General features: G+C 38.9%; 3 protein-coding genes across 6 annotated transcripts; 2 read left to right on the top strand and 1 right to left on the bottom strand.

The window, feature by feature from the left end:
• Positions 1-120: 120 nt before the first annotated feature.
• LOC134178517 (phosphorylase b kinase regulatory subunit beta-like) lies at positions 121-14,124 on the bottom strand. The gene is made up of 34 exons (XM_062645390.1): positions 14,055-14,124; positions 13,862-13,991; positions 13,227-13,326; positions 9,765-9,872; positions 9,648-9,707; positions 6,086-6,222; positions 5,872-6,031; positions 5,710-5,814; positions 5,561-5,653; positions 5,446-5,503; positions 5,316-5,393; positions 5,114-5,260; positions 4,948-5,045; positions 4,837-4,889; positions 4,672-4,765; positions 4,423-4,611; positions 4,279-4,361; positions 4,047-4,208; positions 3,848-3,986; positions 3,743-3,787; positions 3,606-3,687; positions 3,481-3,541; positions 3,309-3,399; positions 3,184-3,252; positions 3,073-3,132; positions 2,937-3,010; positions 2,384-2,435; positions 1,413-1,495; positions 1,288-1,355; positions 1,175-1,233; positions 1,013-1,120; positions 877-951; positions 747-809; positions 121-693 (listed from the first exon to the last, which is right to left on the bottom strand). Exons 1-34 carry the CDS (start codon positions 14,122-14,124, stop codon positions 553-555), a joined length of 3,195 nt encoding a protein of 1,064 aa, XP_062501374.1. The 3' UTR covers positions 121-552.
• Positions 14,124-18,614, top strand: LOC134178295 (glycine cleavage system H protein-like). Its single transcript, XM_062645149.1, has 5 exons — positions 14,124-14,288; positions 14,449-14,531; positions 17,976-18,039; positions 18,103-18,246; positions 18,305-18,614. Exons 1-5 carry the CDS (start codon positions 14,162-14,164, stop codon positions 18,397-18,399), a joined length of 513 nt encoding a protein of 170 aa, XP_062501133.1. The 5' UTR covers positions 14,124-14,161; the 3' UTR covers positions 18,400-18,614.
• A 350-nt stretch (positions 18,615-18,964) lies between these two features.
• On the top strand, positions 18,965-27,574 carry LOC134178103 (diacylglycerol O-acyltransferase 1-like). 4 transcript variants are annotated; one of them, XM_062644893.1, is made up of 18 exons: positions 18,965-18,985; positions 19,055-19,190; positions 19,998-20,085; positions 21,397-21,437; positions 22,334-22,419; positions 22,485-22,537; positions 22,595-22,697; positions 22,754-22,885; positions 23,458-23,502; positions 23,584-23,687; positions 23,757-23,795; positions 23,867-23,908; positions 23,974-24,018; positions 24,084-24,196; positions 25,342-25,407; positions 25,473-25,560; positions 27,091-27,153; positions 27,227-27,574. In XM_062644893.1, the coding sequence occupies exons 2-18, from the start codon at positions 19,072-19,074 to the stop codon at positions 27,371-27,373; spliced, it is 1,374 nt and encodes a 457-aa protein (XP_062500877.1). In that variant the 5' UTR covers positions 18,965-18,985; positions 19,055-19,071; the 3' UTR covers positions 27,374-27,574. The 4 variants fall into 4 exon arrangements, with proteins under 4 accessions (XP_062500877.1, XP_062500876.1, XP_062500879.1 ...); XM_062644892.1 differs by lacking the exon at positions 18,965-18,985 and having other exon boundaries at positions 19,004-19,190; XM_062644895.1 differs by lacking the exons at positions 18,965-18,985; positions 19,055-19,190; positions 19,998-20,085 and adding an exon at positions 22,211-22,264 and having other exon boundaries at positions 20,847-21,437.
• Positions 27,575-27,634: the final 60 nt, after the last annotated feature.

Raw genomic sequence — 27,634 nt, 5'->3', positions numbered from 1 at the left:
CACGTTTTTGAGTAATCCTGCCAACAGACAAACAAAAAAAAACGAACAAAAAACATAACCTCCTTGGCAGAGGTAATCACTGGCCAAGAAGTATGCATAGGCAAGTGTGCAAATCAAGACGATGCTATGGCACTACATGGTTTACAGTACATTCCACGTGCTTTAATTATGTGCTGGACAATTTGGCGGAAAATTGTGACTTTAACAGAAGTACTGGAAATGAACAGGTTGTGGAAAGACAATGCAAATACTAACTAATCCACGATACTAGAAATCCATACTTAATAAACATTCTCGAACTACTGTACGTATCTATTCCAATTTCACAGCTACATGTAAATCATTGCAACGCAGCTGGAAAATTGGAGCAATCTATGGTCTATGTAAACCACACACTTGCCTGACGACTGGTATTACACTTGTTGAAATACTGGGAAATTGAAATCAGACAGGAGAATTGAAGGGTTTCTCAATAAACAGCTTGTTTGATGCCAATAATAGAGAAAATCAAATCATAATTTACAACAATGTGTAGACAGCCTTTGACAGTCTTTACTGAACAACACACTCCACATCTGCACCTACATGCACACCTCCTAGAAGGAGCTGTTTGTTCACAACTCTAGCAAGGTAGCTCGTTGTCCCGAGACGGTCAAAGGGTGGGGTGTTGAAGAATAATTTTAAACCTTCAGCCTTTGATACATTTAATATTAACAAACATAATCGAATATTGTCAATCAAATTACCTTCCCGACATGTTTGAATTCACAATTTTCGGAGAGAAACAATTCCACTGCACTAGAAATCAACTTAAACAACAAATCATGCAGTTCACACACAAGTTCCAACCAAATTATAATACAAATAATGCTCAACCTCATTAATATCAACACTCTGATGAAACTCCACCTCAGGATTTCTTTCCAAAGCAACGGATATTACAATCAGCAGCTATTGACAGCATTTCAGAGATAGTACTACGGCTGTGTAAATTTGTTAATGAAGGCCTCACTTCGACAACAATTTGACGATACTCGGGTGGAGACACATCCTTCAGTGTCTCTTCTACTTTGAGAGCAAATGTCATGTCTCCTCTTGCCATGTCATATATGAGTGGATGCTGAACAAAAATCTATGCAGTTGTACAGCATACATGCAACGTAAATTAGATTACCTGCTCAAGTGTATTGCCTGCGACTTGGATTCTCTTTGTCTTTTCTAGCACTGCATAAACTAAAACACACGACATGAAGAAATCAGCAGTAAATAGACAGCATTAACACTTACCTTTGTCATAGAAGTTTGGAGGTACCTTGTTTAGAGCTCCACTCAGTTGTCGTTTCTGCAGCCACGATCTATTAGTGAGATATAGGTAGTAACCATTTTGATGTCAACAAGCTCAGATTTAATGCCTTTCTCGCTGCTCTGTCTCTTGTGGATTAACAACTTTGTGAAGAAGTGTCTTGATGGCGTTGGGTGACAGCGACTCCAGTTCCTGTCATTCATAATGAGCAAACTGTAAACTAACAGCAAGCAGCTACAGCATGTGTCCATGCACACACACACACACACACACACACACACACACACACACACACACATACACACACAATCAGTGTGCATGCTCCCACCAACGTAACATAGCCATACACAGTACGAAAGTAGTACAATATAACATTGTTAAACATGCAGGCATGTGCCAAGTTTGGTCATGAGTGTGTGTTCTGAGGTTAACCAATTTACAATTTGGAGATTTAGAAATCTGATGACCAGTAAAGACAGATGAAGCATGTGCCTATTACACAAAGCTCTTCTAAGTATTCTCCCTCCAATGTGACTTGATAAAAACACGGTTGAGACAAAAGCCTGAAAAGGTATCAGTTTTTGACAGAATTTGCTGCTAGTCAGTTTTCAATGTCAGGCAAGATCCAACAAGACAAGCACACTGCCAAAGTCAACAATGTCTGATACTGTTGTCTACACACACACACACACACACACACACACACACACACACACACACACGCACGCACGCACACACGCACGCACACACACACACACACACACACACACACACACACACACACAAATGTGTCCTCTTCCACAGCACTTCACATTCTTGATGTTCATGGACTATACAAATTGCTTCAATTAATAAGCAATTAACCCTGCTCCTAATTTCAGATGGGTAGATGGAAATAACAACAGTAAGTGGCTCAAGTTGTTTACATCAAAATGCGCAAACTGCATCTACTAATCCACCAAATTTGTCCAAGTACCATGTAATACGCATAGTTTATCTAGACACAGTTGGTATGGTATTAGAGATCATTGTAAAGGAACAAGTAAGTCTTAGTTCGATGGCAACCTGGAAGAACCTTACAATTTGTTCGTCATCTTCACACAGCTCATTTTTCATGGCTTGGAGGATCCACCTATGCAAACAAAGCAGTGATACAGACACACAGTACAATGCATACAGTATAGACAGAAACAACGTCATTGTCTTCCATAGTTTGTCCAGCGACAAAATTTTCATAATGAATTCTACGCAAGGTAAATGCTATTGACAAACTTGGACTTGGATATCTACTAGGATTTGTGCAGGCTCAATCACTACAATGGATTGTTTCTTGTGTGTTTGGGCCACAGACATGCTCCTGACGCCACTACACAATTCAACACACCAAAGAAATGCCATGCATCAAGAACGCTTCTAAACTAATGGAAACGGATTGTCATTCACCTCGATGAGAGTGGGTATCATCACGCTGACCCAGTACAGGCACGGCAGCCAATGAAATGGTTGAAGTACGCCAACTACCATTAAAGGGCCCATTTACGTGCAACAAAGTGTGTCCACATTAAAATCAACTAAATAAGTGTGTCCACATCAATATCCACAAAGAACAAAGCACATAACAACAACATCTAACCCAATTCGAATGCGAAGCATTCCTTCGAATGTCTGAGGAGAGCTTGAAATGTATGATGACAAGAATATGACAAGCTTATCGCAACAATAGACAAATCAGTATTACAAATTCTGAACAATCGAACAAGTAGTGACACCTCCTGCTGGAGTACAGCTTCGTAGATAGAATGTTGCTGCACTTCATTGTACATTATGTCCTAAAGAGAGGTTTATCAAACGGATTTCTTAATTAACATACATTGTATTACTTTTATTTCAAATGGACCGATTGGGGCTGAAATAACATGCTCTTTAAACCCAGGGACACCCAATGTCACCTAGTACAACAACAAATCACACACAGTTATATTACAAGCAAACTATGCCATATTACCTGCTTCCCACAGACAAGCATAGTTGATATAGCTGGAGCCAAACTGTCAACTAGCTTTTTCAATAAACTAGCAGCCAATCGAACGTATTTCCTGACAGGTAGACAACGAATTCAATAAGACAACAGCACACATGTACACATACAGAGTCATATGCATGACAATCCATCTTACCACAGTTTTAGATCTCCTGCTTCTCTGTATACTTGATCGACAACATCAAGAACAGATTCGGCTGTAAACAACACAATAGGCTGAGATAGGTAAAGTCAACTACACTCGTGGACAATCTTGTTTACAGGGTCCTATGTCAAAGGCTCCACCTTCACGAAAGTAAAGAATCTTAAGCATGATTAGGCGACCTTCCACACTCGAGGTATCCTGAGGAAACGCTTTCAATGATTGAAACATACAAAACAAACTTAAATATCATCACATGAAGTCGATCAACAAGCCAATCAGTTGACCACCCTTTTGCCTCCTGTCATTCACACACAGACATAATATTTCTATTGTAATTAATTATGTACTAGATTTTCACCTCCTCAATGATCAACTCATTCTCTTTGGTTGCTTTAACTTGTGATGTGAGTACCTGTTCAAAGAGACCAGGAGCATGTGACAAACTTGAGCGACTGCGATGTCGCATCAATGGTGGTGTGTCCATCTCATGACTAAACCTGAAGTGACAGTGCTTAAACAGTCACCAAGTCACACCAGAGTTTACCAAGTACACTAACACAGCTGCTAGCCCCGAATCTCGTTCAACAATGAAGTCAAGATGTTCCACGCAAGAAGCTGACACCATCGGCTGCAATCTATCAAGCCTAATTCGTGCACCACTGCAATAGCCTCTCTTCAGCTCAGCCATCAACTCCAATGCCTCAGAAAAATGCTCCCCTCTTGCAGAATACAAGCTCACATGAAACTTGCATGATTTACAAAAATAGATATCAAACTAGTAGCAATTACCTCAAAGTATTTTCTCGCAACAGTAAAACAACGGTTGGTCGACCTTGCATGTTCCAGTTTTCATGAATGAAGCTTATAATATTCTATGCAAAAAATATAATACAACACATGCTTCACGCCTACATAGAAACTGTTACTGCTTACCCTGATATTGTACAAAAGAAGTGACATGTCATGTGACATGTAAAAGTCACTCTGGTCTAGAATTATTGGATAAAATGAGATTGTCCTTCCCATAATACGATAAACCTTGCTTGTGCCCAATGCTCCAACAGGTCGAGAAGGACGCCCAGAGAGACCTAATTTCTCATTAATTCCAAGTTTTGAGTACAACTGCAAACAAAAATTCAATCAGATGTGATGGATTTTGTTTACAGGATGTTTATGACTAACTTCAATTAGATAGGTTGGTGATAGCACATGGATTGGTTCAACTTGTGTTAGAGTCTGAGTTTCAATGCCATACATAGCTAACGAGGCCTGTAGCCTGCATGATACAACATACACATATGTAATTCATCTGCAACTCAACTACTATACAGCAAAGATGTGTCAAACCGAGAATTTTCTGCTATCAGAGCCACTTGGACAATCACATCTGAACGTGCGGTCTACACAGATTCATCCAAAAATCAAGTAACACACTATACCGCTACAATGCTACACCACCTTCAGACTAGAATGCTGTTTGACTGAATGAGTCCTAAACATTGGCCGGATATGTCTCTCTAGTGGGTCTAGTTCTCCTACTGTGACCAGCTCATCTGCTACAGAACATAAAGCACAATCTATTGGTATCTAGAGGTCTCTCATGACAATGACAGCATACTCTTACACAACAGGTATGCAATAATATACAGAGATAGTCCCCACAAAAATAATGTTTGCTCTGGGTCAGGAATACGTGGTTGAGTTCCAGGTTGTGCTTTTTCTTCCACCACAAAATCACCAGAAATCATGTAATATCGCGGGAGTATGACTCCTACAGATTGCAGTCACATTTACAAACGCTGTCAATCACGAATACAGTAGACTACCATGTGGAGTGGAAACCATCAGACAATGGAGTTTTGAGTGATACTCATCAGCAGTTTGTTTGTCGCCCTTAAACAATGCTGCACACCACAATGACAGTCAAATGACCAAATACTAAAGTATCGCTCTCACCATCCAGCATCAAGTAGACAAAGAACATTGGCCACTCACACTCAATGCCATCAAATTGCTATAAAATTTATCATTTATAACCATTAAATAATCAATTATGTTATATTAAATTTACCCTCAATTCAGCAGGACCATAATACTTGCGAGATTTGTCTTCCAATGGAGTAAACTGACCATCCCGTAGAAAGCGTTTGAAGCCACACTCTCCCTATGAAACTATGGCAACCTCAAAATTCAAAGCATGGCTACTGTTGCACAATGTACCTTCAATTTCGTCAAAATACGATCAACAGTTTTACTCTTCAGTTCTCGATCATCCACAGCAAATGCAGGATATCCAGTAATGGCAAGCAATCCCGCATCTGTTTCCTACATAAATCTCAACTGATAGCTTAGCTACATCATGCCTGGTCTTCATTAATATACCTTTGAACTTGACTCTCGTGGCAACAAACTTCCCAAGATCATGCGATTTCTGTTGTGTGCATCGGGGTCAACATAAATTGTTGATGAAACATTACCATCAGAACCAAACAAGTCTAGACCATTAATGACCTCTAGAGCAGCTTTGGCCATTCCGATTGAACTAAAATCATCTTGCGATCAACAATAGCTCTACCTTAACATCTAGTGGAGTAACCTGGCATGCAGTTCTCTACTGTTGTTGTTATCTTTACTCCCACGTTCCCACATTCCATAGTCTGGAGTCCGATATGCTCTTTCAATATAGTAGACAAGATTCTGAATAAAGTTCACCTCATCCATTGTATAAATGATCTGAAACCATATCATATATCGGACTAGGCTATGAACATATGCATGAATGCATGTAAGCACATGCAAGGCAAGGCAAGGCAAATAAATAAGGAGCTGCAGTTTGTTACGGTTATGCCCCCAGCCAGTTGGCGCTGTTCCTGTGCAATATGCAGGAGCTATGGGTCGTGCTGAGCAATCTCATGGAGCCTGGCCAGGTGCTTGCAGAAGCACCAACTGCAACGCCAACTGTGGTGTGGGCACCTGAAGTCCCACCTGGACGCCAGTAGCTAATGGACTTTGTCGCAGTCAGGGCCTTTGCCACCCCAGTCAATGATCAGGTACTCGTTTATACTCCTGAGTCAAGAGAGGCACTTGTGTGTGAGTTTCTTGCCCAAGGAAATTATGCCATAGCTCGTCATCACCATGACTTGAACTTGCAACCCTGCAAGTTCCCGGATGTGAACACTCCACAGAAGACTCTCTAACCAACTAAGCCATCATACCACAAGCACACACACACACACACACACACACACACACACACACACACACACACACACACACACACACACACACAACCAGAACTATAATCAATGCATACACGGCACTCATCAGATGTTAGTCCACAGATTACCTGTATTCACCGTATAAAACACTAAATGCTAAGACCAACATTACAAATTAGACATTATGCAAATATACACAAGAATTGTCACATTTTGACAAGCTGAAACAAGCAATTATTTGTTGATAAATATGCTACTAATGTCGCACAAGCTTGCCACGTAAAAGGTAAAAATCTAAACTTCAGAAGACATACTGCTGAATGTCCATCGTGGATCGAACAGCATGTTGCAGCATTCTGGCTCAGGCTGATTCCTTCCATGACCCTATGATGCAGGAGCATTTTCTCCAGTTCTAAGTCATGGAATGCAAACTTACTTTGAGAGGAAGTTTCTCTACCAGTGCACATGGGGGCTTTGGCATGCTGTCCCTCTCTACTATATCATGTGCTGCTCTCACAGCTTCTAGAATCTATTCAGATCTTGAGCTTCCACTACACTGTCAAGCTTTTATTTCCATGTTGACAATCTGGTTGTAAACCTTCGTTTGATTGGTGAATTACTTACTGAGTCCTTGTCCCATGACAAGACTCTATCTGACTATGTAGCATGACCCACAACACTTCAACACTGGCTGCCATACACGCTCCACTCTTTTCAGTAACATAAGCTGATTGAAAATTCATCCACTGCTAGAGATACCAAAAGATTACTTTCACTACAAGGGAAAGGAATTTGCAATATCACAAGGTTTTGCCCTTCAACCTTATTTCATTTAGCTTGCATCCCTTGCGAGAGGCTTGGTTTTCTATTCACTTGTCAGACTAGATAGAAACCTGCAACTGTGGTGCACCTGATGATGTGGATAGAAGGATGTCACCTGTAAGACAGGAGGAGGACCTGTTTTTGGTCCCATGAAGCTATTGCTGGTGTTTAGTCTGAGTGCCTACAGAGCATTCGCATTCATCACCGCTGTCAGCTTTAAAACAAGTAGCATCCATAGATTCAAAAAATGCTGACCAGTCATTTTGTTATGTTTGACGTCAACTTGATATGAAATCTCCTTAATGCACTCTTGGAGCTCATAAATCTTTTCCTAGCCTTGCTGGAAAGGCTGGAGTTGCAGCGTCTCAAAGGAAAAACAGAAAGAAGGCTAACTATTACTGCTACGACCAACTCAGTCTACATAGAGGCTAAAAAACCAAAGTCACCCCACTTTTTAGTCCTCAAGCACCTCAGAGCATAGTGAAAGCAAGGCAAGAATTCTTGAGAATGTTAGCCAACTAATCATCAGATGAAGCAGGAAGGCGCCAAATGCTGCAGAATTCATAGATTATTGGAGAAAGCGCTTGTCTGCCCAACTACCGTATTACCCCGCATTTTGCTGCATGCCGGTAAAAGCAAGTTTACCAAAAAGCACTCTTACTCAGTCTGGTAACTAAACCGGCATGCCGGTATAGACCGAGGGAGTCTCGGGGTAGGCGAGGCAGTAGATGTTGATAGCGCATGCCCACTCTTCAGTTCATCATGGCGGAACTGCATGGTGTTTTCGCTACTACTAAAAGAGCATACTGGCCTTACTGACACCGAGGAGGAACTAGAAAATGAGGAAGAAGAAGGAGAAGAGGACGTTGAAGATGACTGACATTTATTGCTCTACTTTGCTGTGTTATTAGAGTTGCTTTACGTTACGGTATATAATGGTACTGGTAGTTCTACTTCAACTTAGCACAATGATAGTGGCAGCAGTTGCATACTAAATAGTGTTTCTCTAGCAGCTCTTGAGTACCATGAATGCATTCTGGGTTGCACATTTTACCTCGCATTTGCTGCATGCTGTTAAACCCCGGGGTACACTGGCACCCTGGTAAACCATGGCATAAACCGGCATGCAGCAAATTGCGGGGTAATACGGTACAAAGTGCAATGCAAGAGTGAGTTGATAAAACTGTCTGAACTGTGGTAGACGTGAGATGTCTGCTACTCTCAGCCCTGACTTCCCACATTAGCTTTCTTGCATTAGCATGTGTAGTTTTCTTTGTATAATAAAATCAATTGTAGAGATAAAACAATCTAATGCAGTTGAATTCTTTTGCACTTAAATTATGTTCAATTCAAACTGTGAACCACTGTGGTATATATTTCAGAAAACCTCAGTCATTCAAAGTCACATATGTTTTCAGAAGTTTAATCAATCCTCTAAGCAGTAACACACAATGTCATTGATGGTCCATTATGTTTAATCATTATGTGAATCTACATTTACTACATCTTTAGCTTCAAGCTCCATTGTGCCTCAGGCTCGTATGCAGGATTTGTCTTGGGGTTTCTGTCAGTATAAAAGTTAACCCATTCAAAGTTGCCGCATCAGATGATGCAAGTATAGATAATATGCTCTGTGCTTTTGTCATATGCAGAGATAATAAAAAAGGTTTGTTGCCATCATGCAGACCTCATATCTCAATAATATTCCTGTCCTTGTATTTCACTTTTTACTTCCCGTAGCCGACAACTGGACCTCTACCTGCTGCAAGCAGGGGTTCGTATGAACTCCTCGAACCCCCTCTGTGTACAGGCCTGTGACTGCGGATTAGATGCTATATGAATGTTGTATTATGAAAATCACACGGTTTGCCATGTTAACAAATAAACAAATTTGACAGCCAAATTGCAAACAAATACATAAAACTCACACACAATACCTCAACAAATTACTGTATCAAGACAGTATATACAAGTAGTCACCCATAATGGTAATGCAACAAACTTTCCCAAGTATATTTTTTAAATTTGTCAAACGATTTCATAGTTTACATGGCCACAATCAAATTACAGACCATTCAAATATACAGACAGCCACAGTAATATGCAATTTGCAATAACCTGCAACCCTGAAGTCGTCATTTGAGACAAGAACAAGAGGAACAACGACGTAGCATCAATCTATTTCAACAACCCAACGTTGTTCATCACAAAGTAATCTTTAATACAGCTTATTACCTGAAGGTGACCATAGTCTTCATCATCATGGCTGGCATCACCAGTAATATGATGAAACCGACAGTGAAGAGAATCTTTAGATGATTGAAGTGCCTTGAAACGCTCAACCTGGAACCAAAGTGATGTTAGATCTACAACCATCATGACAGTTGTCTACATGGGAAGGGAGAGGGCGAGTCAAACAGCTTTGGAGCACCTACAAGAGTTTAGATGAGACTACGCCATACATAGTAAAAACGTAAGGTTGCACTGATAAGGCAATTGTACTTATTTCCGATAACTGGTAATCTAGACCAATAGAGGCCGATACTGAAAGCCAATCGATATTTCATTAGCAATGTTGACAAGTTAATTAGCGTCAACTCACATTTTTGGTATTGTTGGTGGCCATTTATTCTTACTATGTGTGCTGCCACAAGAAAACACTACTGCAAACATTGCAGACAGTAAATTGCGTGTCCTCTCTCAAGTGAACATGCTCCCAGATAAAATCCCTTCTTCAACTCCACAATCATCACCACGTGCATCTCACACGCCAACCACACTTTTACGCATCCACAAGATGTGTGTGGGACAACAGTGAGTTATCTGTATTATCAGCTGCAACCAAACTGATTACAATACATTCAGATACTCGCTATACTGGCCAACATCCAATAACCAATACGATTATTGGCACTTTCTTATATACCGTAATATAACTGGTTATTTCTGAAATCATGATATTTCTGCGAATTCTGCAAAAAATCACATAGTGCACAAATAAAATTCGTAGACATTTAATTAAGCCTATCCTTGGAGTCCCAGAATGTCACTGTTCCAACACATAATACATGAGTGTACCAGTAATTGTCTTCCTGGTTGGAATGCAGAAATTTCAATTTGCAGTAATTAAAACTTTTGTCTAAATTCTCAAATCGCAGTAATTTAAGACCTCAGAAATAACAGGTTATACCGTATGTATGTGTTTAAAGCAGATGCTCACATTACTATCAACAAATAAACCATTGTGCTAACAAACTCAATCAGTTGAAGCACAGTAGATTGTCTTGCAAGTTCTTTCATGACAGCAGCAGCATCACATGAGACATGCTAGTAAACCTGGAGCAGCATTATGCCATTCAAGCATGATGCTTCCTCCTGTGTTGCTGCTCATACAGGTCTTGAGAAACCCCAGATGGCTGATGAACTGTTGCACTCTACACTTGTTACCAAGAGCATGCATGCTATATCCTGAACAGTGCATGCCCATCATTGCAAAACAAAGTCCATGGTCAATTTTTTCAGAAAATTTCAAGTGTATCTCTATTTGCAGCAAAACCTGGCATTTCACCATCCAGCTGTATATGAAAAGCTTGGAGTTCATATTCTGAGCAGCTGCGGCTAAAAAGTCCTTGACTGGTGGTAAACTGATCAAATTACCTCACATGTGGCTAGATACAATGTATCGTTCTCCTTCTAAGACTAAAGTGACTGGTCAGACGAAGTACCATAAATCATTACATTGATTTCATCAACTCTACTGATACTGCACTAGCATTTAATAGAACTTCGTAATATAAAATATTCTAGCAGTATACCAGCACGTAAAGGTAGTCTTGCAATTCAGGCCAGATAAACTCACACTCTGTAAGTCTGGTTGTCTGATATCCTGATCCACTTCTACACAGAACCAAAGTCTCTTAGAGAGACTGAGTGTTCCATAGAAAGCCATGTCAGGCTAAAGTACAGAAAGTGTACCACATGTTTACAAATTGTGCCCAACGCTTGAATAGAAGCCCATGAACACTGCAATCAAAATAGTATGGTCTCATGCATAATAATAGTGCTCAAAAATATTCTGCTGTCCATGAACTCTCTTTAGGAAAATATGGTACGTCACAAGAAGAATCACCTAAAACTATGAGGTTTATGAAAAGCCAGACAATTTCTGAGTAAGCCTACTGTACAATCACATGCGGTTACTTAAGTTTCACAATCATCGTAAGACATAGACTCCACTTGCATTAAATGTATTAATTAAGGGCACACACTGGCATGTTTCCAAGTTGCCCAAAAAACCCGATCATAGCTGGGTGTGTCTAATAAGTCTTATAGATTTTCTTTGATACTGCATGAGCTGCATAAAGCTTTGACTAGATTTTGTGTGCTGTGTCTAGTTACTTGCTATGTTCGGGAAGGGCTGCAGCCTGTCACATTCCAATTTCTTAAAAGAAGAATAAATGCATGCATGCATGCATGTCTGCATTTGTAGGTATATATAATTAATATAGAGCCTCCATAAGCAGACACCTAGCTACTCCATGAAAACACATTTAAATTAGTAGTCTCATGCAGTGTGCAGTCAAATTCATGATCACCTGCATTAGCTAGTACATCACCTGCATTAGCTAGTACATCACCTGCATTAGCTAGTACACTGTGTAACGGCAAATTTTTGTTATGACCGTATATTTCTGTTCTGCAAGAAAATCCTAATGCGGTATGTCACTTCAAAGTTACAATATCTACACCTTTCAAAATTACAAACTCTGAGGGGGTTACATGCACCTGATGCACCTTCACCAAATCCAGTACTGCTTATCTAGTGCTGCCACTGACTATCAACACCCAGAATGTTCATTTTGGTATGACAGATGCCAACCAAGATGCCAATAACAAAGTGAGATGTTTACATACTAGGGGACACCTCCTCTAACTCAGTTTCAGCACATCAAGTGCCTCGTGTACTCTAATTAAGAGAATTCTGATAGAACTATAATACTCATAATTAATGAACTGCCAAGTCTGAAAAGGTCAGCATTCCAATTAATGGACTATAGCAGAGCTAACTAGACGTTAATACGACGACTGCATTTGATTGCAGGGAGAGTGTACAGGAGTTTGTGACACTACATAGTGACATGATTTTTGGTGGGTAGGACTAGTTGACTCGTAGTAGTGTTTGTTTCTCCTCGCCCACCCGCCCGAGGAATGTTCTTTAGTTAATACCATCATATGTTAGCTGTGGTAGTGTAATGTTGAATATACAGTATGGATATAATGCAATAGATGGGGGCGGCCCTACCAAGGCAAGAGAACAAGCGACAGCCCGTCAGGGTATGGCCGTACCCTTGACAACTGGTGGTATTTCTGGGGACGCGGCTCTAGTTAGGTATGGTGGCAGCTGCCAGGCGACAGCGAGTTCTTTGTGCTGTCAGGTGACAATGGCAGGCTGCTGTCCTGCATGCCCAGCAGTGGGCAGTGTTAAGCATAGATCAACCTCGGTAACCAAAGCCCACTGGTGTACGTCTATCAATGGACCGAGAAGAATTACCAGGAGATTTATCCCATTTAACCATCAACATTTGTATTAAAAATCGGTTCCCAACAATGCTTCCCATAATCCAACAATCCTGATTAGTAACTAATTGAGTCTCAATCATGTGGAGTTGACAGTTTCTAAATGTTTATTATTCTTACTTTGTGTGATTGCTGCATGTAGCAAAACAAGATGCCTCTCATGCATTTAACAGCACTTTGTTCCAGTTCATATGTTCTGCCTTTGTCATCATCGATTCGCCTGTCAACAACATAAGCTCATTTACAGTGTGTTTTAATTAATGACCTCTTATTAGAGGACTGCTATAGTAGTAAGTTCAAGACAATTATTGTGCTTGATATCGATAGTAATTTTACTGGCTGTCCAACCTTAATTAAATAAGTCCATATTAGTTCATTATCTCAAAGTTACAATTCTAATGTTCAAGACAGAGTTTAGGAAAATTTTTTTGATAAAACAAATAATAAAAAAAGTCCAATAGAAAAACAAACAATTATAGGTAAATTTGACAACAAATGTATTAGAGTGCTCAAAGACAATGTAGAAAAGTCGACAGTGACAAGTGAGTACACAATGCAATTTGAGTAATTCCATAAATGTTTCTACTTCCTCGTAAAAATTCTATGGTTGAAGTTATTTTAGATAGCTCAACTTTGAGATCAAGTTTTAGTACATGTAGTAGGCCTAACTTAGATATTTTATTACTGTAATACAAATAAAACACCAAAAATTAACAAACGTACAAAAATTAATTTTTAATTAAGTTTCATCTCACCTGTAAGCCAATGCTAGAGCCCAAATAGCAGCTGAGCAGTACACGTTATCTCTCACCCACCCATAATCTGATCCGAAAGCTGGAATTAATCCTAGAGTTCCACTCTGTCGTGCAAGAAGAAGATCTCTCACTAAAGCAACATCAACGCTCCTGAGTAAATTACAAAAGTGCTGCTTGTGTAATGTTCACTTGCCAGAAAGGTAGTGACTATCAAGCCTACGACGGTGCTGTTGGCCGACGGGATCTCTTGATAAAGTCGACATCTTGCGACATCCGGGATAGCGTGTGGATTACTAGGCAATGCTTTCGTCTATCCGGCGATCGTTTCGAGCTGTACACAGGTTTCGTTCTCCACTCGAGCGTGTGCAATTGCGTTGGACTTCGTTGGGTTTGCTTCGATCCACTATCGGGAGATATCTGTCCAGTAGTGAGATTTACGTCATTAAAATTAACATGTCCTACTGTGTAGTATCTAAACAACTATTAGGAATAAGCTCAGAGCGAGCGTTTCAGCACTTCGCTGTTCTGCAAGGTGGTCGCATTCTATGTCTGTTACTGACATGTTTGTGTGTTTGTTGTGCCCGCAGCACGATATTTTTCTGAGGAGCACGAGTGGGTTACAGTCGACGAAAGCGGCGTTGGAACCATAGGAATCTCAGACCATGCTCAGGTGAGCCTGTTTGCTACGTGAAAAACCAAATTGCATACTGATGAGATTCAGTGATGGCAGCAGTCTAGATCTATTTGGATTGCTGCGCGTGCGTGGTTTGTGTATCTAAGGATTTGTTCTGTGCTCTTCCAAGCAATGTGCAATTTTGCTACAATTATGTGTTTTGTTACTTTTCTTACTGTTATTGCAACAGTATAGCTTTTCATTGCATGTCAGTATCCAAAGCCCGGATTCAGGAATTTTTGAAAGAGGGGGTTCACCTGGTAGCAGTTATTTATAGCATTACTAATTTTCTCTTTTCTAATGAAATTATATGAAATTATTGAACCACGCCTATTGGAAAAGAGGGGGTTAACCCCCTAAATCCCTCTCTGGATCTGGCCCTGGTATCTAGAGTAATGGAAGCAAACCACTAGACACTGTAGTCAGTAGATATTATCACCTTTGCAGTTTATAATAATAATTATTATTATACTAAAATAGTTTATTTCTATCACACCACATCTTGGTTCCCTCATAGGGGCAACATATATCACAGGCACAGACAGATGACATAACTAGCACACAAAATCACTCTACCTACACGTAAAAACATTACCCTCTCTACCATATCCAATCCGTGTCCAGGGTAACTATGTGTAGCTCTTAGCAATGCTAGTCCTTTCACAAGTTCATTTCTTGATTGTGTAGCACGTTTGTAACGCTCTCATCTTAACAGATGCCTCAATAAATCTAGGAGTTCTTTCCACAATACAGGGGCATCCAATTATTTGTATTCGTGTTCATAAAATTGTGGACTGCAGTCTGGATCTGCCACTGATTCTACCATATCAGCCACGTAGAAACAAAATGGGCGTGTCCATAAGAGTGGGCGTGTTCTGTAGCACCATCAAGTTTAGCCCCCCATTTCCAGAGGTCGCGTTATGCCCCTGCACAATAGAATCTCTTTGTCTCATACCAAGCCCACGACGAATACCTTTGCGATACGCAATATTTACAGACATCTGTATTAGACTTCTTTCGAAGTTTAACAAATAACTTCCATATGCAAGAACTGGAAATATTTGACACTCCACGATCTTTATCCAAACTCTTAGTCTATCATTGGAACAACTTCCACCAAGTCGGCTAATAACAGCATTTACATGCAGCAGTGTAAAATTTTCTTTTTGTTGCCTCGAATGTGGTCTGTACCATATAGTAATCATTCATGAGACATTGACAACACCCAAATGTGTTACTTTCTTCTTGTTTGGTAATCTATTGCCATTGAGAAAAACTTCTAATTCACTAGAGTGTTTCCATTGTCTCTGATTGAATGCAATCAAAACACTCTTTTTGGTGTTGTATATCAGGTGATGCTCATTTGCACACTCGGTACATATATCTAGCATTTGCTGTAGTCCTGCAACACTCGGAGACACTATAGTGTTATGTCGTCTGCATAAGTCAAGCATCTCAGGTATAGGCCTGCTATTTTTGCTACAACACAATGTTATTATTAGTGATATTGAGTGGATTTATAGTTTTTAGTTATTAGATTTGGCACAAGTCCTGTGGATTGAATGATGGCAGTGTCACATTTTTGCAGATAGATTTGAATTCTGAGGTACGTTAGGATAAAAACAGCACAGTACTAGACAGATGGCAAAATGAGTTGTTTGTGTTATGTTAAGATTATATTATGGTCACGTGATATGCAACCACAAATGCCTATTTAGATGGTGTATGTTACTTTTGGGTGATATGGCATTCTTGTGTATTGCACAGTTGTGCATTGGTCTGATTTGTCCACTTGCTGAAGATACATATGGCCTATGCTGTACTTTTTGGGTGTTCACCAGAATACTTGTGGCAAGCAACTGCTGTATGTCTTCATTTATTGCGGCTGGAAGTCATGGTCGTTGAGGTACATCCTGCATCAGGACTGTGAAAGAATTACAACTTAATTAACAGAGCACACTTCTTTTATATAGACATTACATGATCATGGTGTAGATTACTTAATGTATGGTTATGGTGCTAGATGGCTTTTCGAAGCACTGGAGCTGGGGTTATCACCTTTGCCTCCGGTGATAACCCACCATTTGTGGATACTCACTGTTTGTCTTTACTGTTGCTAGTTGATAGAACTTAATACAACAGTAATATGATAGACCAGCGATGTTTGTAGGTTGCATGCTATCCCCTCTCGCTAGGGAGCTATGGTGCTTAATTAAACAAGTTTGTTGATTTTCTGCAAATACAGTAGACCCTCTCTTATCCGACCCTTTCTTATCAACTCCTTGCATGTCTGATCATGTTCACAGCGTAAATGATGTCACAAGCTCGTTTGTGCAAGCACAGTGACAATGTGCAGTGATGGCGACAAAAGATACAGAGGCTTCTAGGGTTAGTTTCAACTGTTTGGTGATTGTAGTTTGCATATAGTACACATATTATGTCTTCGTTCAATCATTTTATCATGCACTAGCATATTGTGTACATGTTTCAAAGTTCAGACCATGTACATACTGGGACTCAAAAAGCCGACTGGAACTCCGAGGTACGATTGAAACTCCGAGGCTTTGATTATCCGTTCTTTTCACTTATCCGATCCCTATTCCTACGTGGCTTGCCCAAAGGGGGTTGGATAAGTGAGGATCTACTGTACCAACTGTGTTCTTCTTGACATTAAATTTCAACATGTATACCTAACTTATTCATGCACACTTGTGAAATGATAACTAATAATTTTGATGAGAAGTCAATGGCACGTCAGGCTACATCGGGTTGTCTAAAAGAAAATGTTGCTAAGTGTGTGGATGTATACAAGAAATCATACCTACTTTTAACCATGGCAAGTGTAAGTGAACTATTATCAGCTAAAACGGACAAATTCTGTATTCATAATCTATCAGTAAACTGGCTTATTCTGTTGTTTTATCATCATTGGTTTGTTGAATAAGCCTGTGGATTTTTCTGTCTTTGGCCTGCAGCTATCAGAGGTATACGCTGTGCTTATAATAGTCTTGGATGAAGATGAGTAGTAGTTGTATGACCTTATCCATGTGCCTGTCTTTCTCATCATCCCTGCCTCAATCATGTGCTGGTTTTTGTGCATTTGGACTCATGCACAATAGTGTGTTGCTGATCGTGTATACTAACTCGATCTTCTTTGCCTCTACGGCATCCTAGTATAGATAACAAACAGAGACTACATACTTTCTGGTAACTTTAGCTATACCAGCATGCAGTAGAAGGTGTGGTAGTAAATCAGTTAGTGTAGCATTGCCAAATGTTTCTCGAGAGTGATCAGATTGCAGCAGGTTGTTCTTTCTTTATTCATACGGAAATGTGCTTTATCTTTTTGTAAGTATGGGGGATTATATCACTAGACAGACATGCCACTAACCAGTAATTATCTTTTTGTTGTATTCACTACCTATTGGTATTGTATTAAAGGATCAACTTGGAGACATTGTTTATGTTTCACTTCCTGCTGTTGGAGAAGCATTCGATAGTGGTGGTGAGCAAATATTGGGTGGATTAAGTTTGATTGATTGCTAGAATTGTGTGATCAATACTGTAGATGAGTTTGGAACAGTCGAGAGTGTGAAGTCTGCTAGTTCTCTTTACTGTCCTGTGGGTGGTAAGGTGGTTGATGTGAACAAGCGACTTGAAAGCGATGAAGGTGGTGATCCCAGTTTGGTTAATCGGTCTCCATATGATGAAGGTTTCATGCTATGAAGTCGTTTATAGGATTATTGTGTTACTTTGGTGTTTCTTCCTAGGGTGGATTCTTAAAGTAAAGCTTAGAGACGAGTCTGAACTGAAAATTCTTATGGATGAAACAGCATACTTGAAATTTGTCGGGACAGCAAGTTGAACACGGGTGTTTTATTATCAGCATTTGCTATTATATGCTCACTGATTACTGCAGTAGCATTATTTGAGAATGGAATATATGAGTAGTCCATTTAGTCTGAAATATGTTGACTCTGTGTTATGATAGTTGATCTGAGTCTATTGGTGCTGCTAGGGATCCTACCTCTGTTTAAATTTACAATATTGAAAATTGTTGAATGATAGAAACATTCTAAATTCTAAATCTAATAAAGTTGGTTTCTAGTTATAAGCTCTTTGACTTTAATTGGGATGCAATTGTAGTCTCTGAAACATGCAGATAACAAAAACTTGATGCACTCATGCATAGAGTCGACGTCTGATAGAGGCATGCTGTCAACGCCTATAGGGAACTCGAGTGTCAACACGTGTACGTTTAATTAATTGACATTTGCACATCTAGTGCTATAGTAGAGAGGCCTATAGCTAGGCAATGCATGCAGTCCTGACATTAGATCTAGAAGCACAAACGCCGATTAGAGAGCAATCAAATCATTAATTCCTTCTTCAAGTTTGATACCGAAAAGATGTAGTAAAAAATAATCACATCCGGGCATTTATCTTGTGAGGTGAGGCTGCCTGTGAAAGGCAACTGTACTGCATTTTCTAATTCTAACTATTTATGTTGTGCTTGTTAGCAAGTACTGTGCTGAAAATGAGCAAACCGGAGCAAGGAGTCAAGTCACGAAAATCTAGAGGAAGGACAGCTTCTTTGCAGACGCCAGAAGATCTAATCAGCTACTCAAAATCTGAGGCTAAGAAGAAAGAGATACCGTACGTATTTCTGATAGGCTTCGTCACAATAGTTGAACGTTTCTGTGAAATAGATAAACTTTGATATATAAATATAAATTAATGTTATTTTTACTATCTAGTAAATTATATTGCATAATAAAAGTTGTTTATAGATGGTAAATTGAAAGAGTGGAATCTGGTTTATCAAAAGGTTTGATTAAATTACTCATTCTGTCAAGAGCTTGTGCATATTATTATATGATTTCAATTCCATGAATAGTTTGTTGACACATTGACATAAACATGGTTGCCACACCAAAAGTGAAGTTTATTTGTTTTTGTTATAAAGTTCTAAAGGTCTTGTGATTTAATTGATCAAAATTAGCTTTGAGTTGATTGAAACATTTTTCAAATGTTTGCAGGACAAATTAAAAGTACTCCAGATCTCACTGATCACGTAGGGCACCCTTGATAGCACGTTTATGCACAGAGCTGAACACGAGGAGAGTAATGTTGCATATTTGCTGGGCATGGATGAGGGCATGCATAGTTAATGCTACATACTCTTTGGCAATGATTATTCTACTGAACCTTAATTAGTAGACCAGCTTATTGTCAGCTGAGTTTTATGAGTTGCTCTGCTATCGTAATTTGTGTGCTCAAGTTTAAGTTAATTAAATCTAATACACGTTACAAAGATTTATGTGCACTGTCTGTTATTTGTTTGTCTGTCATCTGTCTTGGTGGTGTAAAGTGATTTTCTAGTTTGTTAACCAAAGAACTACAGTACTGCCTGTGATGGTAATAGAGTAATTTCTACTTGTCTGGTGACCATTGTGTTTGTAGGATACATGTTGAACAGGACTCACTGCTGTCAACAGCAAGTGGTTTCGATAACTACAGAGGGATATTACATCTTGGAGCTATATTACTGGTACGTGTGTACTTGAAGCAATTACACACACACACACACACACACACACACACACACACACACACACACACACACACACACACACACACACACACACACACACACACACACACACACACACACACACACACACACACACACACACACACAGGACCTGGACCTGGACCTGGAAGTAAGCCATTGTTGATGATGATGCCTTCTGTCTTATGGCCTTTGGCGACAAAGACGGCCTGAACTAATGACTCAATGTTTCTCTATTATATCGAATTGCATCACACTTGTGACGTTCTGTATCTTGAGGTCTTCTGAAGGATCTAGCACAAATGTTGCAGACTAGAAATATTTGTTGCTCAGCTGAATGACTCGTATTGAAAGTCACATAGTCACATTGTTAAAAGGTTTAATAGTGCAGGCGTTACTTCATGAGGAGAGATCTCTGTGGAAGCGTTTAACACACACACACACACACACACACACACACACACACACACACACACACACACACACACACACACACACACACACACACACACACACACACACACACACACACACGTGTTAATGGACATAAGACTAGTGAAAATATTTAGGATGGTAGCTACAGGCTCAATATTTTATCCTTTTGTTTTCATTTTTCAAAGGCAAACTTTCTTTAAAGCTTTATTAGTACAGTAATTTGCTTTCAGTAAGATACTGCTTAGGATTTATTTGCAACAATTGCCTCTATTACTAAACTACATAGTTACGTTAGAGGCATTTGTCGGTGCTGTAATGATTGTAGACATAGACACACTCTGTTGTGAGTGACATCGTATTACAGTCTGTGATATTATTTGTGACTGCTAGATTCTAAAGTCATTGAACAAGTATCATTTGCAAATTCTCAATAGTTTAGGATGTTACACAGTAAAGTGCTTTTAAATGGAACATTACTTTTACTAATTGATTAAAGTAAGTTATGTGATAATATATTTTAATTAGTTAAAATATACAGCTACAATACTCTAATTTAGCAGCTAAGTGAACAACACAAGCAAGGTGGAGTTGCAAACTACACAAACTAAAGACATTAAACATATCAGGCGAAGAAGTAAAATAGATAGCAGTAACAATCGGGTTTTACTAGTAGCCAGAGTTTGAAGTTTGTATATGACGTTATAATTCTCCTTGTTTGGTTATTTATTGACTGCCACAGTTTATCTGTTTATAATAGCTAATTATGGGGTTGATGTGTGTAACATGTATGCGCACATGTCATGCGTATACAGTGTAATTATGTAGACATCTTGACTGATTTTATTCTTGTTTTAGGTTTTAACAACTTTTCGTGTTGCTTTGGACAATCTCATCAAGTACAAAACATTGCCAATTGCAGTAGCAGCTGTTGTATATTCTAGTGATAGTCAGATGATGATATGCAACTTAAACATATCTTAATTAATACTTTAGTAATTTTGTTGTCAATGTTGTGCTTTACGTACATGTGTAAAGTAGCTAGTTTATGTTTTCACTGAGGTAAATGCTTACAGAACTAAATCTAACCATTGCAAGCATATAGAATTGTTTGGTTCGGGTTATTTTCACATACACTATTCTGTAGATGAAGTATACTTGGTCTGAACTATGGTAGTGTAAACTGGACAAAAATAAAGCAGATAGAAACAAATGTATAACAGTAACTGGTAATTAAGGTAGTTGTTTACTATAGTTAGTCACAGGCATTGACATTTAATGTTGGCTTTTATATATTCTGCATGAAATGAAGATGATCAAAGTGTATAGTATGTTTTGTGTTTTTTATTTTCTATTGAATACACCATGGAATTGATGATTGCTTTGGTCTTTACTTATTGACTTGATTAAGAAAAATTCATACATTTACACACTACATATGCATCACTGAATCCACTGTTTTGTGATCCTTTTATCAACAACAGTGTTTGTAGGAATTTTATGTAACAACAAATACTTTAGCATCTCACTGATTAATTTTCTCTCTTTCTTGTCAAATACAATGTTCTTAGGCTGGCTGATTATCTGTTATTAGGTTCTATGCAGTGTATGCACTATACAGAGAATTACAACTACATTGTACTATAGAAATTGTGTTGGTTTTTGCCATTAGGTACAGCAGATGGAAGGAAATTTGTACTGTGACTTATTAGTAGTTTGTGTTAGGGTATAGTGTTGATCATTAATTTTATATGCACTTTTATCCTCCAACAGTTACTGCGATTTTCCATTTCAGATATGGAGTTTTGGTCAATCCTATTATGTGGTTCGAAATAGTTGTTGGTGATCCTGATCGTTGGCCTTGCACTGTCCTTATTCTTAGTAAGTATAGTAAATATTACTTGTACATGTAAAGGGTAGATGAACTGTACTATATCTACCTACAGCTTTGAACATCTACATCTTGGGAGCACTGCTAGTAGAGAAGACAGTAGTAAAGGTATTCTGGATGAGAACATTGATAAGGTGGACTGTCTGAAATTGTTGTGTCTTTAAGAGAGCAATTTCTGAGGCTGTTGTTTTCTGGGTATACTTTGTTATTTTGGCATCAGTTCTTGTGGTTCCAACAGCTACAGTTGTGGTTGTTGCTCCTAATCCAGGTTTCTAATTAATTAGAGAATTGTTGATATCCATTTTAATGAAGTTGTTGTGTTAGTTGCTGCAGCATTTGCACTTTCATTGCACACTATTACTTTCCTCAAGCTGTTTTCATACATGGTTGTTAATCGCGATCTTCGCAAACAGAAGAAACAAGGTCATGATGTTGGTGAAACACAGGCCAAACAAGGTTAGACAAATGACAGACTTATAAGTTTAATTTATTCTTTTTAATGAAATTAGAGCTCAATTAAGTCAGATCAGATGACAAAGAAGTGCTAGGAAGAAAGTTATAGTATTTGTATCTGTTACACAGTTGCACCCCAGTTTCTTTTCTTGACAATGCAGAAAGATAAATTTGATGAATTGAATTTACCAAATTTTGTTGTGATCATAAAACAAGATTAGTCACATAACAATGAGATAATATTTACAGGCATTAGTAAGACTACATCAAACAGTGGTGATGTGGCTGTCTTATTTATTTATAGACCTAACTGGCAGAGACCTTGGATTGTCTTTGTTGTGCTGGTTACTTTGTGTCTGTAGCCAGCTGGAATAGAAAATGTATTTGTACATCTATATGCTACTCATGTTATAGTTTATCTTGATAAATTTTTCTAGAATTTTGCTTAATTTGCCTTTATTAGATAAGAATGGTGTTTAGAAAATATTTGTGAATGAAGTGTTTATGTACAACTGAAACTTGATGCTAGTAAGAGAATAGCACGTACGTCATGGTTGTGATTACTGTTTGTGTAGACAAAGACAACATTGCCATTTATCCTGAAAATTCGAATGTGAAAGGTGAGTTTAGTTACATTCATGTGCAATTAAAACAGCTGCTTACTATTTAACAGCAGCGTATATTATTAATTTCTGTGTCAGATATTTACTATTTCATGTTTGCTCCTACTCTTTGTTATGAGCTTAACTTTCCACGGAACAAGAGGATCAGAAGACGATATCTGTTAAAGAGATTAGGAGAAGTGGTATGGATAGTATTTCTATAGCCATCTGTCTGATATTTGTCATGTTGAGCTATGTACTGCTTTGTGAAGATCATTTTCTCAAGTATGCTACTTGCTTTAGGGCAGCAGGTTTTTTCTCTTGAGATTACTGATACTTCTCTTGTCTTATTTGCTGACTTTGATTTTTGTTTTCGTTGTAGTGGCTTGTTCCAACCATACAAAACTCTATGCAACCATTTAAGGTGCAATTGTTATGTAACACTAGTCTACTAAAAACTGTCATTTATTGTACTGTGATCTTGTGTAGGAGTTGAATTACTCTCGAGCTGTTGAACGTGTCCTGAAGTTGGCTGTAAGCCGCTCAAGCAGACTTCCTGCTGGATGTTAACTGACCATACTGTGTAAAAATGTTTGTAGGTACCTAATCACTTTTTGTGGTTGATGTTCTTCTATGTCTTCTTTCACTCGTTTCTGAACTTAATTGGTGAAGTTCTCAGATTCGCAGACAGGGGGTTCTACAGTGATTGGTGGTATGTGAATTCTATGAACACGAGCATTCTCTTTTGTCTTGTAATACGTTCAACAGGTTAACTGCCAGATGTTTATTTGACAAACCTGTAGTATATGCCTAGTTGTGTTGAACGTAATAAACTGGATCAAAAGGGTTGCTGTCTAATATGGCTGCTTTGTTGTAGTTCAAACTTCTTACTAGAAATGACTCAAGCTAGGGTTGGGAATTTATTATTGACTAGTTTTATTCTATTTTATTGCTACAAACTATTGGTGCAATGAAAACTGATACTAATGAAGATTTTTTATTACATTGATTTAATCATGATTACAATGTGACTAAAGGTTGTTGGATCAACATAATTTGTAAATTTGGCTGTCTTAGACTTTGATAAAATTTAGTGCTTATATAGTTCAAGAAATATTTGGTGGTTATTTAGTATTGCCATTTGTACTGTGGTTGTTTGTTTAACGTCTTTAGTGACTTTCATCTTTAGTGTATGTGGTGGGTAACGTCTTTAGTGACTTTCATCTTTAGTGTACGTGGTGGTTAGCATGTAGTACATAGTTGAGAAAAGTGTTGCACGGCAACTTTTTGGCTATACATGTTGCAGCCATGTTCAAGCAACAAAGGTTGTATCTGGTTTGGTTTACACCACTCATGCCACTCATGTCTCTTGTGTCTTCTATATTAACTTTTAGGTTTACTGTGCCATAGTTTTGTCTAAATTTTTATAAATTGTAGGTTAGGTTGGAAGACATTCATGTCTAGATCTGGTCAGCTCCTATAAATGTTGATGCTCTCTGGCTACTTTAGACTAGACTTTACAGTCAATATGTGCTTATAGTACAAGACTGGCACAACTGGCAGCACATCGCGTGGTTGGGTTTTTAGTTAAGTGGTACTGGCATTTTTGCGAATGAAATGGTGAATGAAAGAAATTAAAAGATTGCTTTATAGTTTAAGTTTTTCAACATTGGTGTTATGCCATTCTTTACTATAGCTTTATGCATATCTCACAAATTGCAGATTCACTACCAAATAATAGTTGCTGGCAAAAACTGATGTTAAATTTTTAGAAAGTTATTGCTGAAATGCATACAGTTTAGTGACTATGACATGCTTGTTGTGTAACTAAGTTGTCTTTATATTTGGGTTTTGTAGGAATGCTGAAACAATTCCAGAATTCTGGTCGGAGTGGAATATTCCAGCTCACAAGTGGGCTAGACGGTAAGTGCATGAATTTGAAGTATTTGATACGAATTATTGATGCACCACCTGTGTGTTATTCATAGACATGTCTTCAAGCCAATGCTTCACGCTGGATTCTCCAAGTTGCAAGCTGCCACTGTGGTATTCTTCATATCAGCCTTCTTTCACGAAGTAGGTTATTGTCATTGTGTCAGTTTGTCTTATTGGAGCAACGTGATAAACTAAGAAAGGCGTGCTTGTTTATCAAATGCAACGTTGTTAGGGTTAGCAATAGCAATGTTGGCATGAATTCTAGTTGTCGTGTTCCTAATGGGCATATACGTATGCATGGGGGCGTTTAAACTGGTTTAACAAGTGGTTTAGGCGAAACTGGTTTAAGGGTTGACTTGTTTCCATCTGCACTAAACCAGTTATATTCTAAACCTAGACCACTTTTCCTAAACCCATTTTGGAGTAGGTTTAGCAAGTGGTTTAATTAGGTTTAACTGTCACGTGGTGGTAACGTGCATGCTTGAATACGGTCACTGACAATTCCGTTTTGATGCTGTTTACTATTATTATCATATGGGATTACCTCGAAAGATGGAAGAGTCATCAACTAAGGGAGAGAAGTCAGCAGCTACTGCATGTACCGAGATGCTGAATTTGGAGTCTCAGTGACATCCAACTATTGCTACAGAGCTGGGCAATGTATCACAGCAAGCATCATTTCAGGAATACTGCACCATTGCAAACCAGACTTTTCAGGGTATCTCACACATCCCAGATGCGCGAGTTCTTAGTGGAAACAGTCGCCTTTTGGAACTGGTTTAGTTTATGAACTTGTTTAGGCGAAACTACTGGTGTAACATTGAGTTAGTGGAAACACGGTCTAGGTGTGTTTTTCTATTGAAAGACATTGGTAAATATGCATAGTATAAATGCAATACTCACCGGTATAGTGTGATCTCTAAGTTTGGAGGGGCTGATCAATCACACTGCAAAGCTGTGCCCCATTTTTACTTTTCCAGCTTGGACCTCCACTCGTTGCAAGGAAAGTGTGATAGGCATGCCCACTTTACCTGTCATGACTATTTTGACACTGGCTTTAGCCTTCACCAAACTGAAATGCTGACACCACGCTGACTGTTTGGTAACCTGAGGGAAATGTGGTGCTTTTGCTTGACACGCCTGACTTTGGAGACTTTAGCCTCCCCAGCCCCCCTGACACTATGCCAGTGTAATACTGATTTACTCTGCACATTACGTGCCAAGGAGTCTTAGAGTCTAAATCTGCTTACATTAGTCCAGCTACATCTGGAACGCAGGATCCATGCAGGCCAGCACTTTAGCAGTTACAGCTTCTACATCTGGTGCAAATACTGCATGCAAATTGGTCGTATACAATGTACGAGCGGACCTCTGACTGAAGTGGGTCGGTTTGCTGTTACCATCTCTGAACCCCATGTGGACACACGCCTGTTTAATACCTTGGGTCAAGAATGGGAGACTGAGCTTTCAGAATCTCATGGGTCTGCTCATTGTGATCAAGTTATGTCTACTCAATTACATGTATGCAACAGCTGTGGAAAAACGTATTTTGTGGAGGGTGGCAGGCAGCCTTTAGGATAGACAATCACGTTAATTAAACCTACCAGTAATTTATAGACATTGCTTGATGTAGTACTAGACTTTTTATTTTCATTTTTGTTTGCTGAGTAGTTTCTGGTGAGTGTTCCACTACGGATGCTTCGAGCATGGGCCTTTGTTGGAATGATATCACAGGTACACACCTTATCTACAGCGTTTGATTTTTTTGAGCATGCCTAGTTCTAATTGACACGTTCTTTGTTACCAGATTCCTTTGGCGTATGCTACATCCAGGCTATTGAAAGGCTATTTGGGGAACATAGTTGTTTGGTTATCTCTCATTCTAGGACAGCCTATAGCTGTTCTAATGTACTTCCATGACTACTACATTATACACTCATCACCCTCTTCATAACATGGGGGTTCTTACAGAAGAATTGTTTGCGTTAATTGCTTCTCCAGAGGAAGCCTACTGATTGAATTAGCTGTTCATAGCATCTATAATTTCACAACTGTTGAACAATATGATCCATAATTTATATATAGATGATAACAATGTTTCTACATTACAACAGGACATGACTTTAAGAGTGCAGTAAGATGTGTATAGCATGTGGTGATGAAAGAACTTCCTCAAAACCAGACTCTTTTGCATTTACATGAAACATTTTCCCAG

Source organism: Corticium candelabrum, chromosome 4, assembly GCF_963422355.1.
Source record: "Corticium candelabrum chromosome 4, ooCorCand1.1, whole genome shotgun sequence".
Taxonomy (NCBI): Eukaryota; Metazoa; Porifera; class Homoscleromorpha; order Homosclerophorida; family Plakinidae; genus Corticium; species Corticium candelabrum.
The sequence above is the reverse complement of the archived record's forward strand: the minus strand, read 5'-3'. Positions and strand labels throughout refer to the sequence as shown.